The sequence below is a fragment of the Oncorhynchus keta genome, chromosome 25, assembly GCF_023373465.1.
Source record: "Oncorhynchus keta strain PuntledgeMale-10-30-2019 chromosome 25, Oket_V2, whole genome shotgun sequence".
NCBI lineage: Eukaryota > Metazoa > Chordata > Actinopteri > Salmoniformes > Salmonidae > Oncorhynchus > Oncorhynchus keta.
The window spans coordinates 49,651,662-49,666,294 of NC_068445.1; the positions used below are offsets into that span (position 1 = coordinate 49,651,662).

At 46.7% G+C, this 14,633-nt stretch overlaps 1 protein-coding gene across 2 annotated transcripts in view; it reads right to left on the bottom strand.

The window, feature by feature from the left end:
* Nucleotides 1-829: 829 nt before the first annotated feature.
* The window catches only part of adamts3 (ADAM metallopeptidase with thrombospondin type 1 motif, 3), a 224,615-nt gene continuing 210,811 nt past the window's right edge, over nucleotides 830-14,633 (bottom strand). For both annotated transcript variants that reach the window (XM_052479894.1, XM_052479893.1), the window contains 2 exons: nucleotides 4,910-5,027; nucleotides 830-1,397 (listed from right to left, as the gene is read on the bottom strand). In XM_052479894.1, coding sequence (XP_052335854.1) covers nucleotides 901-1,397; nucleotides 4,910-5,027 — 615 coding nt within the window. In that variant the 3' untranslated portion in view covers nucleotides 830-900. The remainder of the gene's footprint in view (nucleotides 1,398-4,909; nucleotides 5,028-14,633) is intronic.

The following is a 14,633-nucleotide window of genomic DNA, read 5'->3' on the forward strand; positions in this document are numbered from 1 at the left end:
ATTGGCATGGAGAGCTCACACAATGTGTGTGTTAAATACTAACAAACCCCCTGGTGGTATAGAATCCATAGATTCCCTCTCTAAAGGGCTTTAGGGATACTATATATCCCTCTCAGATGTGTTGATGGTCTGTTGTCCCTGTGTCTTCATGAAGGCATTAAACAGAGTATTGACAGCCTGATGCATATTCTGCTACAACAGCCTGTAGCCGAGTACTCTAGGGAACAAATAATACACCACCTGACATTTCATATTATGGTTCTGGAATATCTGCATATGGTTCTGGAATATCTGCATATGGTTCTGGAATATCTGCATATGGTTCTGGAATATCTGCATATGGTTCTGGAATATCTGCATATGGGTCTGGAATATCTGCATATGGTTCTGGAATATCTGCATATGGGTCTGGAGATGTTAGTATGTCTGTGGGCCTGTAGTTTAGGAACCAAAAGGTGATTTAACCTGTGACAGAGTCATCTTGCCTTCGTTATAATAATACTGTCATTATAACAATGTTTAACATATGTACTGTATATTATATAGTTTTTACAGTGACTTTTAGAAATATCTAGATTTGTTGAAGAAATAAGAGAGCGCCAGTAAACAAAAATAGCTGGATATTGAAATTCTATACAACTAGAACAATTTCCTAAGAGTAACATTGTAACATGACTGGGGCTTCAGTCCAACTGCTCTGGTGATACTGTATATGGTGGGTTTCAACTCAAACAACCTGTCACTGCTGCTTAGGGGGTCTCTAACACGAAAGTGAACCAGCACTTCTCCCTCCCTCCCTCCCTCCCTCGCCCCTCCCTTGCCCCTCCGGTGATGTAGTGAGGTGAGAAAGGCAGGGTGGAGTGATATCTGCATGGAGTCCAGAGGAGGAACGATCCCACTTCATCTCTCCGCCTCCGTTAGAGCCACCTTTGTCTCCCTGAGCAACCGGCTCTTCCTCAACGTGTCCGAGCTTTGACCCTCCGTGGCATCTGACTGAACCGCGCCACCGGCAGTAAGTGATGACATCATGATGGATAGGTTCCTGACAGCGAGGCTACTGGGGGATGGAACCCTGCGATGGAAGGAGCTTTTCCTGGGTGGGACCTTGTGGGCGTGTCTGATGCTGGGGCATAGCGTTGAGGATCCAAGGGGGGTCAGTAGGGAGCGAAGAGACAAATCACGCGTCCCATTGAGTGACTGAGTCTCCAGGAGCTGGGAGGCGGCGGCAAAGCGTACTTCCTGGTCCATCTCGGCGGCTTCTACTAGGAGGGGGGACAGGCTTCCTCTGCGTCTGCTACACGAGTCACAACACAGTTTATTGTATCCCGGGATAGAGCAGTATCTCACCAGGACCTCCATCTGACAGAATATAGACTTATCCCCATTACACGGCTCATCTGAAACACAAACATAATATCAGGCCTTTAAAACAGAGGATATTCAAAAGATTTGACATGGTAATGAAAACATTCTCTTTTATCATAGATTCCCACATCTGTACTTTCGTGTCATTATCTGCTTGGTCCAGTACACAGTGAACCACCACGGTGAAAAGCAGTTAAAGGTTAGGGTATATCTCCTTATACTAGATTTGTGAAAATCTCATCAGTTTGGTGTAATCCCCCAATCTGTTATGGTCTTTAGTCTGAATAAAGCAGTGGATTTACAGCCTCCCTCTGCTGAATGCTGTGGAAATAGGCTAATTAGTGTCTGCTATAGTTATTCAGCTCCCTCCCTCCCTCGTTATTCAGCTCCCTACCTCCCTCGTTATTCAGCTCCCTCCCTCCCTCGTTATTCAACTCCCTCCCTCCCTCCCTCCCTCGTTACTCAACTCCCTCCCTCCCTCGTTACTCAACTCCCTCCCTAGTTATTCAACTCCCTCCCTCCCTAGTTATTCAACTCCCTCCCTCCCTAGTTATTCAGCTCCCTCCCTCGTTATTCAGCTCCCTCCCTCCCTCGTTATTCAGCTCCCTCCCTCCCTCGTTATTCAGCTCCCTCCCTCCCTCGTTATTCAGCTCCCTCCCTCCCTCGTTATTCAGCTCCCCCTCCCTCGTTATTCAGCTCCCTCCCTAGTTATTCAACTCCCTCCCTACCTAGTTATTCAACTCCCTCCCTCCCTAGTTATTCAACTCCCTCCCTAGTTATTCAACTCCCTCCCTCCCTAGTTATTCAACTCCCTCCCTCCCTAGTTATTCAGCTCCCTCCCTCCCTAGTTATTCAGCTCCCTCCCTCCCTCGTTATTCAGCTCCCTCCCTCCCTCGTTATTCAGCTCCCTCCCTCCCTCGTTATTCAGCTCCCTCCCTCCCTCGTTATTCAACTCCCTCCCTCCCTAGTTATTCAACTCCCTCCCTCCCTAGTTATTCAACTCCCTCCCTCCCTAGTTATTCAACTCCCTCCCTACCTAGTTATTCAACTCCCTCCCTCCCTCGTTATTCAACTCCCTCCCTCCCTAGTTATTCAACTCCCTCCCTCCCTAGTTATTCAATTCCCTCCCTCCCTAGTTATTCAACTCCCTCCCTACCTAGTTATTCAACTCCCTCCCTAGTTATTCAACTCCCTCCCTCCCTAGTTATTCAACTCCCTCCCTAGTTATTCAACTCCCTCCCTCCCTAGTTATTCAACTCCCTCCCTAGTTATTCAACTCCCTCCCTAGTTATCAGCCACCTGGACGGCTGATGAAACCGAGGAGTATTTCTGTCTGTAATAAAGCTTTTTGTGGGGAAAAACCCATTCTGGTTTGCTGGTCCTGGCTCACCTATGGCTGCGCCCCTTCCCAGTCATGTAAAAATCATAGATTAGGGCCTACTTTATTTATTTCAATTGACTGATTTCCTTACATAATAATAAAAAAATGATATTATATCTGTTTTTTCTTTAGTTTTAGTAAATATTTTCTTAACCAAATATCTAAATGATCCATAGTATGACCATCTTAAAACAATTCCATATGTCAGCTTAACAATCCCCCCCCCTCTGAGGGGTAAGCGTTAGGACTCAGGTTGCAGGAGTGGTTAGGGTTATTTTTTTATTTATTTTTTTTATTTCACCTTTATTTAACCAGGTAGGCAAGTTGAGAACAAGTTCTCATTTACAATTGCGACCTGGCCAAGATAAAGCAAAGCAGTCCGACATATACAACGACACAGAGTTACACATACACAAATATCCAGTCAATAATACAGTATAAACAAGTATATATACAATGTGAGCAAATGAGGTGAGATAAGGGAGGTAAAGGCAAAAAAGGCCATGGTGGCAAAGTAAATACAATATAGCAAGTAAAACACTGGAATGGTAGTTTTGCAATGGAAGAATGTGCAAAGTAGAAATAAAAAATAATGGGGTGCAAAAGAGCAAAATCAATAAATTAATTAAATACAGTTGGGAAAGAGGTAGTTGTTTGGGCTAAATTATAGGTGGGCTAAATTATAGGTGGGCTATGTACAGGTGCAGTAATCTGTGAGCTGCTCTGACAGTTGGTGCTTAAAGCTAGTGAGGGAGATAAGTGTTTCCAGTTTCAGAGATTTTTGTAGTTCGTTCCAGTCATTGGCAGCAGAGAACTGGAAGGAGAGGCGGCCGCCAAAGAAATAATTGGTTTTGGGGGTGACTAGAGAGATATACCTGCTGGAGCGTGTGCTACAGGTGGGAGATGCTATAGTGACCAGCGAGCTGAGATAAGGGGGGACTTTACCTAGCAGGGTCTTGTAGATGACATGATAGACTGCATCCAATTTGTTGAGTAGGGTATTGGAGGCTATTTTGTAAATGACATCGCCAAAGTCGAGGATTGGTAGGATGGTCAGTTTTACAAGGGTATGTTTGGCAGCATGAGTGAAGGATGCTTTGTTGCGAAATAGGAAGCCAATTCTAGATTTAACTTTGCATTGGATATGTTTGATATGGGTCTGCAAGGAGAGTTTACAGTCTAACCAGACACCTAAGTATTTGTAGTTGTCCACGTATTCTAAGTCAGAGCCATCCAGAGTAGTGATGTTGGACAGGCGGGTAGGTGCAGGTAGCGATCGGTTGAAGAGCATGCATTTAGTTTTACTTGCATTTAAGAGCAGTTGGAGACCACTGAAGGAGAGTTGTATGGCATTGAAGCTCGTCTGGAGGGTTGTTAACACAGTGTCCAAAGAAGGGCCAGAAGTATACAGAATGGTGTCGTCTGCGTAGAGGTGGATCAGAGACTCGCCAGCAGCAAGAGCGACCTCATTGATGTATACAGAGAAGAGAGTCGGTCCAAGAATTGAACCCTGTGGCACCCCCTTAGAGACTGCCAGAGGTCCGGACAGCAGACCCTCCAATTTGACACACTGAACTCTATCAGAGAAGTAGTTGGTGAACCAGGCGAGGCAATCATTTGAGAAACCAAGGCTGTCGAGTCTGCCGATGAGGATGTGGTGATTTACAGAGTCGAAAGCCTTAGCCAGATCAATGAATATGGCTGCACAGTAATGTTTCTTATCAATGGCGGTTAAGATATCGTTTAGGACCTTGAGCGTGGCTGAGGTGCACCCATGACCAGCTCTGAAACCAGATTGCATAGTAGAGAAGGTATGGTGAGATTCGATATGGTTGGTAATCTGTTTGTTGACTTGGCTTTCGAAGACCTTAGAAAGGCATGGTAGGATAGATATAGGTCTGTAGCAGTTTGGGTCAAGAGTGTCCCCCCCTTTGAAGAGGGGGATGACCGCAGCTGCGGGGTTAGGGGTTAGGGTTAGGATTCAAACCCTGGGGTTGGTTAGGGTTAGAATAGTTCCAGACAACAGTCCTTCAAAAGGAAAGGTTTAAAGACTAGGCTGGTGATAGCTTCAATAATTATAAAAAATGTAAACACACCAACAAATACAAAATGTAATTGATAGTCAGGGTTAATGTTGAGGTTAGAGTTAGGGTTGTATCTCACCGTGACAGGGTCCTGGTTTGCAGGGTCTGTGGGCCTCAGGTCTCTCTCCATTACACTGATCTCCAATACGACACGTCACTAAGCGCCTCTCCACCCCCTCACCACATGTCACTGAGCACTGAAACACAACACATATAAATGCCATAGTTATCAGTCACACTGCAATCCAGACACAACACTTACTGTAGTTATCAGTCACACAATAACTACAGCAAAACACCTAACACTCAACACATCAAGACTCAGGCACTACATACGAAACCTCTGCCCCAGTCCTCACTAAGTATCCCTCAATACCTCTGACTAGACCCCAGTCCTCACCAAGTATCCCTCAATACCTCTGACTAGACCCCAGTCCTCACTAAGTATCCCTCAATACCTCTGACTAGACCCCAGTCCTCACCAAGTATCCCTCCATACCTCTGACTAGACCCCAGTCCTCACCAAGTATCCCTCCATACCTCTGACTAGACCCCAGTCATAACTATTGTTGTTGTAGGGACCTCCATAGTTAGGGATGTCGTGGTTGTTGTAGAGAGCTCCATAGTTACGGATGTCGTGGTTGTTGTAGAGAGCTCCACAGTTAGGGATGTAGTGGTTGTTATAGGGAGCTCCATAGTTAGGGATGTAGTGGTTGTTGTAGGGACCTCCATAGTTAGGGATGTAGTGGTTGTTATAGGGAGCTCCATAGTTAGGGATGTCGTGGTTGTTGTAGGGACCTCCATAGTTAGGGATGTAGTGGTTGTTACAGGGAGCTCCATAGTTAGGGATGTCGTGGTTGTTGTAGGGAGCTCCATAGTTAGGGATGTAGTGGTTGTTGTTGGGACCTCCATAGTTAGGGATGTAGTGGTTGTTGTAGGGACCTCCATAGTTAGGGATGTCGTGGTTGTTACAAGGACCTCCATAGTTAGGGATGTAGTGGTTGTTGTAGGGAGCTCCATAGTTAGGGATGTCGTGGTTGTTACAGGGACCTCCATAGTTAGGGATGTAGTGGTTGTTACAGGGCCTCCATAGTTAGGGATGTAGTGGTTGTTACAGGGACCTCCATAGTTAGGGATGTAGTGGTTGTTACAGGGACCTCCATAGTTAGGGATGTAGTGGTTGTTGTAGGGAGCTCCATAGTTAGGGATGTAGTGGTTGTTACAGGGACCTCCATAGTTAGGGATGTAGTGGTTGTTGTAGGGAGCTCCAGAGTTAGGGATGTTGTGGTTGTTGTAGGGACCTCCATAGTTAGGGATGTAGTGGTTGTTGTAGGGACCTCCATAGTTAGGGATGTAGTGGTTGTTACAGGGAGCTCCATAGTTAGGGATGTAGTGGTTGTTATAGGGAGCTCCATAGTTAGGGATGTAGTGGTTGTTACAGGGACCTCCATAGTTAGGGATATAGTGGTTGTTGTAGGGAGCTCCATAGTTAGGGATATAGTGGTTGTTGTAGGGAGCTCCATAGTTAGGGATGTAGTGGTTGTTGTAGGGACCTCCATAGTTAGGGATGTCGTGGTTGTTGTAGGGAGCTCCATAGTTAGGGATGTCGTGGTTGTTACAAGGACCCCCATAGTTAGGGATGTAGTGGTTGTTACAGGGAGCTCCATAGTTAGGGATGTCGTGGTTGTTGTAGGGAGCTCCATAGTTAGGGATGTAGTGGTTGTTGTAGGAGCTCCATAGTTAGGGATGTAGTGGTTGTTACAGGGAGCTCCATAGTTAGGGATGTAGTGGTTGTTACAGGGAGCTCCATAGTTAGGGATGTAGTGGTTGTTGTAGGGAGCTCCATAGTTAGGGATGTAGTGGTTGTTATAGGGAGCTCCATAGTTACGGATGTCGTGGTTGTTGTAGGGAGCTCCATAGTTAGGGATGTCGTGGTTGTTACAGGGAGCTCCATAGTTAGGGATGTAGTGGTTGTTACAGGGAGCTCCAGAGTTAGGGATGCAGTGGTTGTTGTAGAGAGCTCCATAGTTAGGGATGTCGTGGTTGTTGTAGAACCTCCATAGTTAGGGATGTAGTGGTTGTTACAGGGACCTCCATAGTTAGGGATGTAGTGGTTGTTGTAGAGAGCTCCAGAGTTAGGGATGTCGTGGTTGTTGTAGGGACCTCCATAGATAGGGATGTAGTGGTTGTGGTAGGGAGCTCCATAGTTAGGGATGTAGTGGTTGTTGTAGGGAGCTCCATAGTTAGGGATGTAGTGGTTGTTGTAGAGAGCTCCATAGTTAGGGATGTAGTGGTTGTTACAGGGAGCTCCATAGTTAGGGATGTAGTGGTTGTTGTAGAGAGCTCCATAGTTAGGGATGTCGTGGTTGTTGTAGGGACCTCCATAGTTAGGGATGTAGTGGTTGTTACAGGGAGCTCCATAGTTAGGGATGTAGTGGTTGTTGTAGAGAGCTCCATAGTTAGGGATGTCGTGGTTGTTGTAGGGACCTCCATAGTTAGGGATGTAGTGGTTGTTACAGGGACCTCCATAGTTAGGGATGTAGTGGTTGTTGTAGAGAGCTCCAGAGTTAGGGATGTTGTGGTTGTTGTAGGGACCTCCATAGTTAGGGATGTAGTGGTTGTTACAGGGAGCTCCATAGTTAGGGATGTAGTGGTTGTTGTAGGGAGCTCCATAGTTAGGGATGTAGTGGTTGTTGTAGGGACCTCCATAGTTAGGGATGTAGTGGTTGTTACAGGGAGCTCCATAGTTAGGGATGTAGTGGTTGTTATAGGGAGCTCCATAGTTACGGATGTCGTGGTTGTTGTAGAGAGCTCCATAGTTAGGGATGTAGTGGTTGTTACAGGGAGCTCCATAGTTAGGGATGTAGTGGTTGTTATAGGGAGCTCCATAGTTAGGGATGTAGTGGTTGTTGTAGGGAGCTCCATAGTTAGGGATGTAGTGGTTGTTATAGGGAGCTCCATAGTTAGGGATGTAGTGGTTGTTATAGGGAGCTCCATAGTTAGGGATGTAGTGGTTGTTGTAGGGAGCTCCATAGTTAGGGATGTAGTGGTTGTTGTAGGGAGCTCCATAGTTAGGGATGTAGTGGTTGTTGTAGAGAGCTCCATAGTTAGGGATGTAGTGGTTGTTACAGGGAGCTCCATAGTTAGGGATGTAGTGGTTGTTGTAGGGAGCTCCATAGTTAGGGATGTAGTGGTTGTTGTAGGGACCTCCATAGTTAGGGATGTAGTGGTTGTTGTAGAGAGCTCCATAGTTAGGGATGTAGTGGTTGTTGTAGGGACCTCCATAGTTAGGGATGTAGTGGTTGTTGTAGAGAGCTCCATAGTTAGGGATGTAGTGGTTGTTACAGGGACCTCCATAGTTAGGGATGTAGTGGTTGTTGTAGGGAGCTCCATAGTTAGGGATGTAGTGGTTGTTACAGGGACCTCCATAGTTAGGGATGTAGTGGTTGTTACAGGGAGCTCCATAGTTAGGGATGTAGTGGTTGTTACAGGGACCTCCATAGTTAGGGATGTAGTGGTTGTTGTAGGGAGCTCCATAGTTAGGGATGTAGTGGTTGTTGTAGAGAGCTCCATAGTTAGGGATGTAGTGGTTGTTGTAGGGAGCTCCATAGTTAGGGATGTCGTGGTTGTTACAGGGAGCTCCATAGTTAGGGATGTAGTGGTTGTTACAGGGACCTCCATAGTTAGGGATGTAGTGGTTGTTGTAGAGAGCTCCATAGTTAGGGATGTCGTGGTTGTTGTAGGGACCTCCATAGTTAGGGATGTAGTGGTTGTTGTAGGGACCTCCATAGTTAGGGATGTAGTGGTTGTTACAGGGAGCTCCATAGTTAGGGATGTAGTGGTTGTTACAGGGACCTCCATAGTTAGGGATGTAGTGGTTGTTGTAGGGAGCTCCATAGTTAGGGATGTAGTGGTTGTTACAGGGAGCTCCATAGTTAGGGATGTCGTGGTTGTTGTAGGGAGCTCCATAGTTAGGGATGTAGTGGTTGTTACAGGGAGCTCCATAGTTAGGGATGTAGTGGTTGTTGTTGGGAGCTCCATAGTTAGGGATGTAGTGGTTGTTGTAGGGACCTCCATAGTTAGGGATGTCGTGGTTGTTACAGGGAGCTCCATAGTTAGGGATGTAGTGGTTGTTGTAGGGAGCTCCATAGTTAGGGATGTCGTGGTTGTTACAGGGAGCTCCATAGTTAGGGATGTAGTGGTTGTTGTAGGGAGCTCCATAGTTAGGGATGTAGTGGTTGTTGTAGGGACCTCCATAGTTAGGGATGTAGTGGTTGTTACAGGGAGCTCCATAGTTAGGGATGTAGTGGTTGTTACAGGGACCTCCATAGTTAGGGATGTAGTGGTTGTTACAGGGACCTCCATAGTTAGGGATGTCGTGGTTGTTACAGGGAGCTCCATAGTTAGGGATGTAGTGGTTGTTGTAGGGAGCTCCATAGTTAGGGATGTAGTGGTTGTTACAGGGAGCTCCATAGTTAGGGATGTAGTGGTTGTTGTAGGGAGCTCCATAGTTAGGGATGTAGTGGTTGTTGTAGAGAGCTCCATAGTTAGGGATGTAGTGGTTGTTACAGGGAGCTCCATAGTTAGGGATGTAGTGGTTGTTGTAGGGAGCTCCATAGTTAGGGATGTAGTGGTTGTTGTAGGGAGCTCCATAGTTAGGGATGTAGTGGTTGTTGTAGGGACCTCCATAGTTAGGGATGTAGTGGTTGTTGTAGGGAGCTCCATAGTTAGGGATGTAGTGGTTGTTGTAGAGAGCTCCATAGTTAGGGATGTCGTGGTTGTTGTAGGGACCTCCATAGTTAGGGATGTAGTGGTTGTTACAGGGACCTCCATAGTTAGGGATGTAGTGGTTGTTGTAGAGAGCTCCAGAGTTAGGGATGTCGTGGTTGTTGTAGGGACCTCCATAGTTAGGGATGTAGTGGTTGTTACAGGGAGCTCCATAGTTAGGGATGTAGTGGTTGTTGTAGGGACCTCCATAGTTAGGGATGTAGTGGTTGTTGTAGGGACCTCCATAGTTAGGGATGTCGTGGTTGTTACAGGGAGCTCCATAGTTAGGGATGTCGTGGTTGTTACAGGGAGCTCCATAGTTAGGGATGTAGTGGTTGTTGTAGGGAGCTCCATAGTTAGGGATGTAGTGGTTGTTGTAGGGACCTCCATAGTTAGGGATGTCGTGGTTGTTACAGGGAGCTCCATAGTTAGGGATGTAGTGGTTGTTACAGGGACCTCCATAGTTAGGGATGTCGTGGTTGTTACAGGGAGCTCCATAGTTAGGGATGTAGTGGTTGTTGTAGAGAGCTCCATAGTTAGGGATGTAGTGGTTGTTACAGGGAGCTCCATAGTTAGGGATGTAGTGGTTGTTGTAGGGACCTCCATAGTTAGGGATGTAGTGGTTGTTGTAGGGAGCTCCATAGTTAGGGATGTAGTGGTTGTTGTAGGGACCTCCATAGTTAGGGATGTCGTGGTTGTTACAGGGACCTCCATAGTTAGGGATGTAGTGGTTGTTGTAGGGAGCTCCATAGTTAGGGATGTAGTGGTTGTTACAGGAAGCTCCATAGTTAGGGATGTCGTGGTTGTTACAGGGACCTCCATAGTTAGGGATGTCGTGGTTGTTGTAGGGACCTCCATAGTTAGGGATGTAGTGGTTGTTGTAGGGAGCTCCATAGTTAGGGATGTAGTGGTTGTTACAGGGAGCTCCATAGTTAGGGATGTCGTGGTTGTTACAGGGACCTCCATAGTTAGGGATGTAGTGGTTGTTGTAGGGAGCTCCATAGTTAGGGATGTAGTGGTTGTTACAGGGAGCTCCATAGTTAGGGATGTAGTGGTTGTTACAGGGAGCTCCATAGTTAGGGATGTAGTGGTTGTTGTAGGGAGCTCCATAGTTAGGGATGTAGTGGTTGTTGTAGGGAGCTCCATAGTTAGGGATGTAGTGGTTGTTGTAGGGAGCTCCATAGTTAGGGATGTAGTGGTTGTTGTAGGGACCTCCATAGTTAGGGATGTAGTGGTTGTTGTAGGGACCTCCATAGTTAGGGATGTAGTGGTTGTTGTAGGGAGCTCCATAGTTAGGGATGTAGTGGTTGTTGTAGGGAGCTCCATAGTTAGGGATGTAGTGGTTGTTGTAGGGAGCTCCATAGTTAGGGATGTAGTGGTTGTTACAGGGACCTCCATAGTTAGGGATGTAGTGGTTGTTGTAGAGAGCTCCAGAGTTAGGGATGTCGTGGTTGTTGTAGGGACCTCCATAGTTAGGGATGTAGTGGTTGTTACAGGGAGCTCCATAGTTAGGGATGTAGTGGTTGTTGTAGGGACCTCCATAGTTAGGGATGTAGTGGTTGTTGTAGGGAGCTCCATAGTTAGGGATGTAGTGGTTGTTGTAGGGACCTCCATAGTTAGGGATGTAGTGGTTGTTGTAGGGACCTCCATAGTTAGGGATGTAGTGGTTGTTGTAGGGACCTCCATAGTTAGGGATGTAGTGGTTGTTGTAGGGACCTCCATAGTTAGGGATGTAGTGGTTGTTGTAGGGAGCTCCATAGTTAGGGATGTAGTGGTTGTTGTAGGGACCTCCATAGTTAGGGATGTAGTGGTTGTTGTAGGGACCTCCATAGTTAGGGATGTAGTGGTTGTTGTAGGGAGCTCCATAGTTAGGGATGTCGTGGTTGTTGTAGGGACCTCCATAGTTAGGGATGTAGTGGTTGTTACAGGGACCTCCATAGTTAGGGATGTAGTGGTTGTTGTAGAGAGCTCCATAGTTAGGGATGTCGTGGTTGTTGTAGGGACCTCCATAGTTAGGGATGTAGTGGTTGTTACAGGGAGCTCCATAGTTAGGGATGTAGTGGTTGTTACAGGGACCTCCATAGTTAGGGATGTAGTGGTTGTTACAGGGAGCTCCATAGTTAGGGATGTAGTGGTTGTTACAGGGACCTCCATAGTTAGGGATGTCGTGGTTGTTGTAGAGAGCTCCATAGTTAGGGATGTAGTGGTTGTTGTAGGGACCTCCATAGTTAGGGATGTAGTGGTTGTTACAGGGAGCTCCATAGTTAGGGATGTAGTGGTTGTTGTAGGGACCTCCATAGTTAGGGATGTAGTGGTTGTTGTAGGGAGCTCCAGAGTTAGGGATGTAGTGGTTGTTGTAGGGACCTCCATAGTTAGGGATGTAGTGGTTGTTGTAGGGACCTCCATAGTTAGGGATGTAGTGGTTGTTGTAGGGACCTCCATAGTTAGGGATGTAGTGGTTGTTGTAGGGAGCTCCATAGTTAGGGATGTAGTGGTTGTTGTAGGGACCTCCATAGTTAGGGATGTAGTGGTTGTTGTAGGGACCTCCATAGTTAGGGATGTAGTGGTTGTTGTAGGGAGCTCCATAGTTAGGGATGTCGTGGTTGTTGTAGGGACCTCCATAGTTAGGGATGTAGTGGTTGTTACAGGGACCTCCATAGTTAGGGATGTAGTGGTTGTTGTAGAGAGCTCCAGAGTTAGGGATGTCGTGGTTGTTGTAGGGAGCTCCATAGTTAGGGATGTAGTGGTTGTTACAGGGAGCTCCATAGTTAGGGATGTAGTGGTTGTTACAGGGAGCTCCATAGTTAGGGATGTAGTGGTTGTTACAGGGACCTCCATAGTTAGGGATGTAGTGGTTGTTACAGGGAGCTCCATAGTTAGGGATGTAGTGGTTGTTACAGGGAGCTCCATAGTTAGGGATGTAGTGGTTGTTGTAGGGAGCTCCATAGTTAGGGATGTAGTGGTTGTTACAGGGAGCTCCATAGTTAGGGATGTAGTGGTTGTTGTAGGGAGCTCCATAGTTAGGGATGTAGTGGTTGTTGTAGAGAGCTCCATAGTTAGGGATGTAGTGGTTGTTACAGGGACCTCCATAGTTAGGGATGTAGTGGTTGTTGTAGGGAGCTCCATAGTTAGGGATGTAGTGGTTGTTGTAGGGAGCTCCATAGTTAGGGATGTAGTGGTTGTTGTAGGGACCTCCATAGTTAGGGATGTAGTGGTTGTTGTAGGGAGCTCCATAGTTAGGGATGTAGTGGTTGTTGTAGGGAGCTCCATAGTTAGGGATGTCGTGGTTGTTGTAGGGACCTCCATAGTTAGGGATGTAGTGGTTGTTACAGGGACCTCCATAGTTAGGGATGTAGTGGTTGTTGTAGGGACCTCCATAGTTAGGGATGTAGTGGTTGTTGTAGGGAGCTCCATAGTTAGGGATGTAGTGGTTGTTGTAGGGAGCTCCATAGTTAGGGATGTAGTGGTTGTTGTAGGGACCTCCATAGTTAGGGATGTCGTGGTTGTTACAGGGAGCTCCATAGTTAGGGATGTAGTGGTTGTTGTAGAGAGCTCCATAGTTAGGGATGTAGTGGTTGTTGTAGGGACCTCCATAGTTAGGGATGTAGTGGTTGTTGTAGGGAGCTCCATAGTTAGGGATGTAGTGGTTGTTACAGGGACCTCCATAGTTAGGGATGTAGTGGTTGTTACAGGGAGCTCCATAGTTAGGGATGTAGTGGTTGTTGTAGGGAGCTCCATAGTTAGGGATGTAGTGGTTGTTGTAGGGAGCTCCATAGTTAGGGATGTAGTGGTTGTTGTAGGGACCTCCATAGTTAGGGATGTCGTGGTTGTTACAGGGAGCTCCATAGTTAGGGATGTAGTGGTTGTTACAGGGACCTCCATAGTTAGGGATGTCGTGGTTGTTACAGGGACCTCCATAGTTAGGGATGTAGTGGTTGTTACAGGGAGCTCCATAGTTAGGGATGTAGTGGTTGTTACAGGGACCTCCATAGTTAGGGATGTCGTGGTTGTTGTAGGGAGCTCCATAGTTAGGGATGTAGTGGTTGTTGTAGGGAGCTCCATAGTTAGGGATGTAGTGGTTGTTACAGGGAGCTCCATAGTTAGGGATGTAGTGGTTGTTGTAGGGACCTCCATAGTTAGGGATGTAGTGGTTGTTGTAGGGACCTCCATAGTTAGGGATGTAGTGGTTGTTACAGGGACCTCCATAGTTAGGGATGTAGTGGTTGTTGTAGGGACCTCCATATTTAGGGATGTAGTGGTTGTTACAGGGAGCTCCATAGTTAGGGATGTAGTGGTTGTTACAGGGAGCTCCATAGTTAGGGATGTAGTGGTTGTTGTAGGAAGCTCCATAGTTAGGGATGTAGTGGTTGTTGTAGGGACCTCCATAGTTAGGGATGTCGTGGTTGTTACAGGGAGCTCCATAGTTAGGGATGTAGTGGTTGTTGTAGGAAGCTCCATAGTTAGGGATGTAGTGGTTGTTGTAGGGACCTCCATAGTTAGGGATGTAGTGGTTGTTGTAGGGACCTCCATAGTTAGGGATGTAGTGGTTGTTGTAGGGCGCTCCATAGTTAGGGATGTAGTGGTTGTTATAGGGAGCTCCATAGTTAGGGATGTAGTGGTTGTTGTAGGGAGCTCCATAGTTAGGGATGTAGTGGTTGTTGTAGGGCGCTCCATAGTTAGGGATGTAGTGGTTGTTGTAGGGAGCTCCATAGTTAGGGATGTAGTGGTTGTTATAGGGAGCTCCATAGTTAGGGATGTAGTGGTTGTTACAGGGACCTCCATAGTTAGGGATGTAGTGGTTGTTGTAGAGAGCTCCAGAGTTAGGGATGTCGTGGTTGTTGTAGGGACCTCCATAGTTAGGGATGTAGTGGTTGTTACAGGGAGCTCCATAGTTAGGGATGTCGTGGTTGTTGTAGGGACCTTCATAGTTAGGGATGTAGTGGTTGTTGTAGGGACCTCCATAGTTAGGGATGTAGTGGTTGTTACAGGGAGCTCCATAGTTAGGGATGTCGTGGTTGTTACAGGGAGCTCCATAG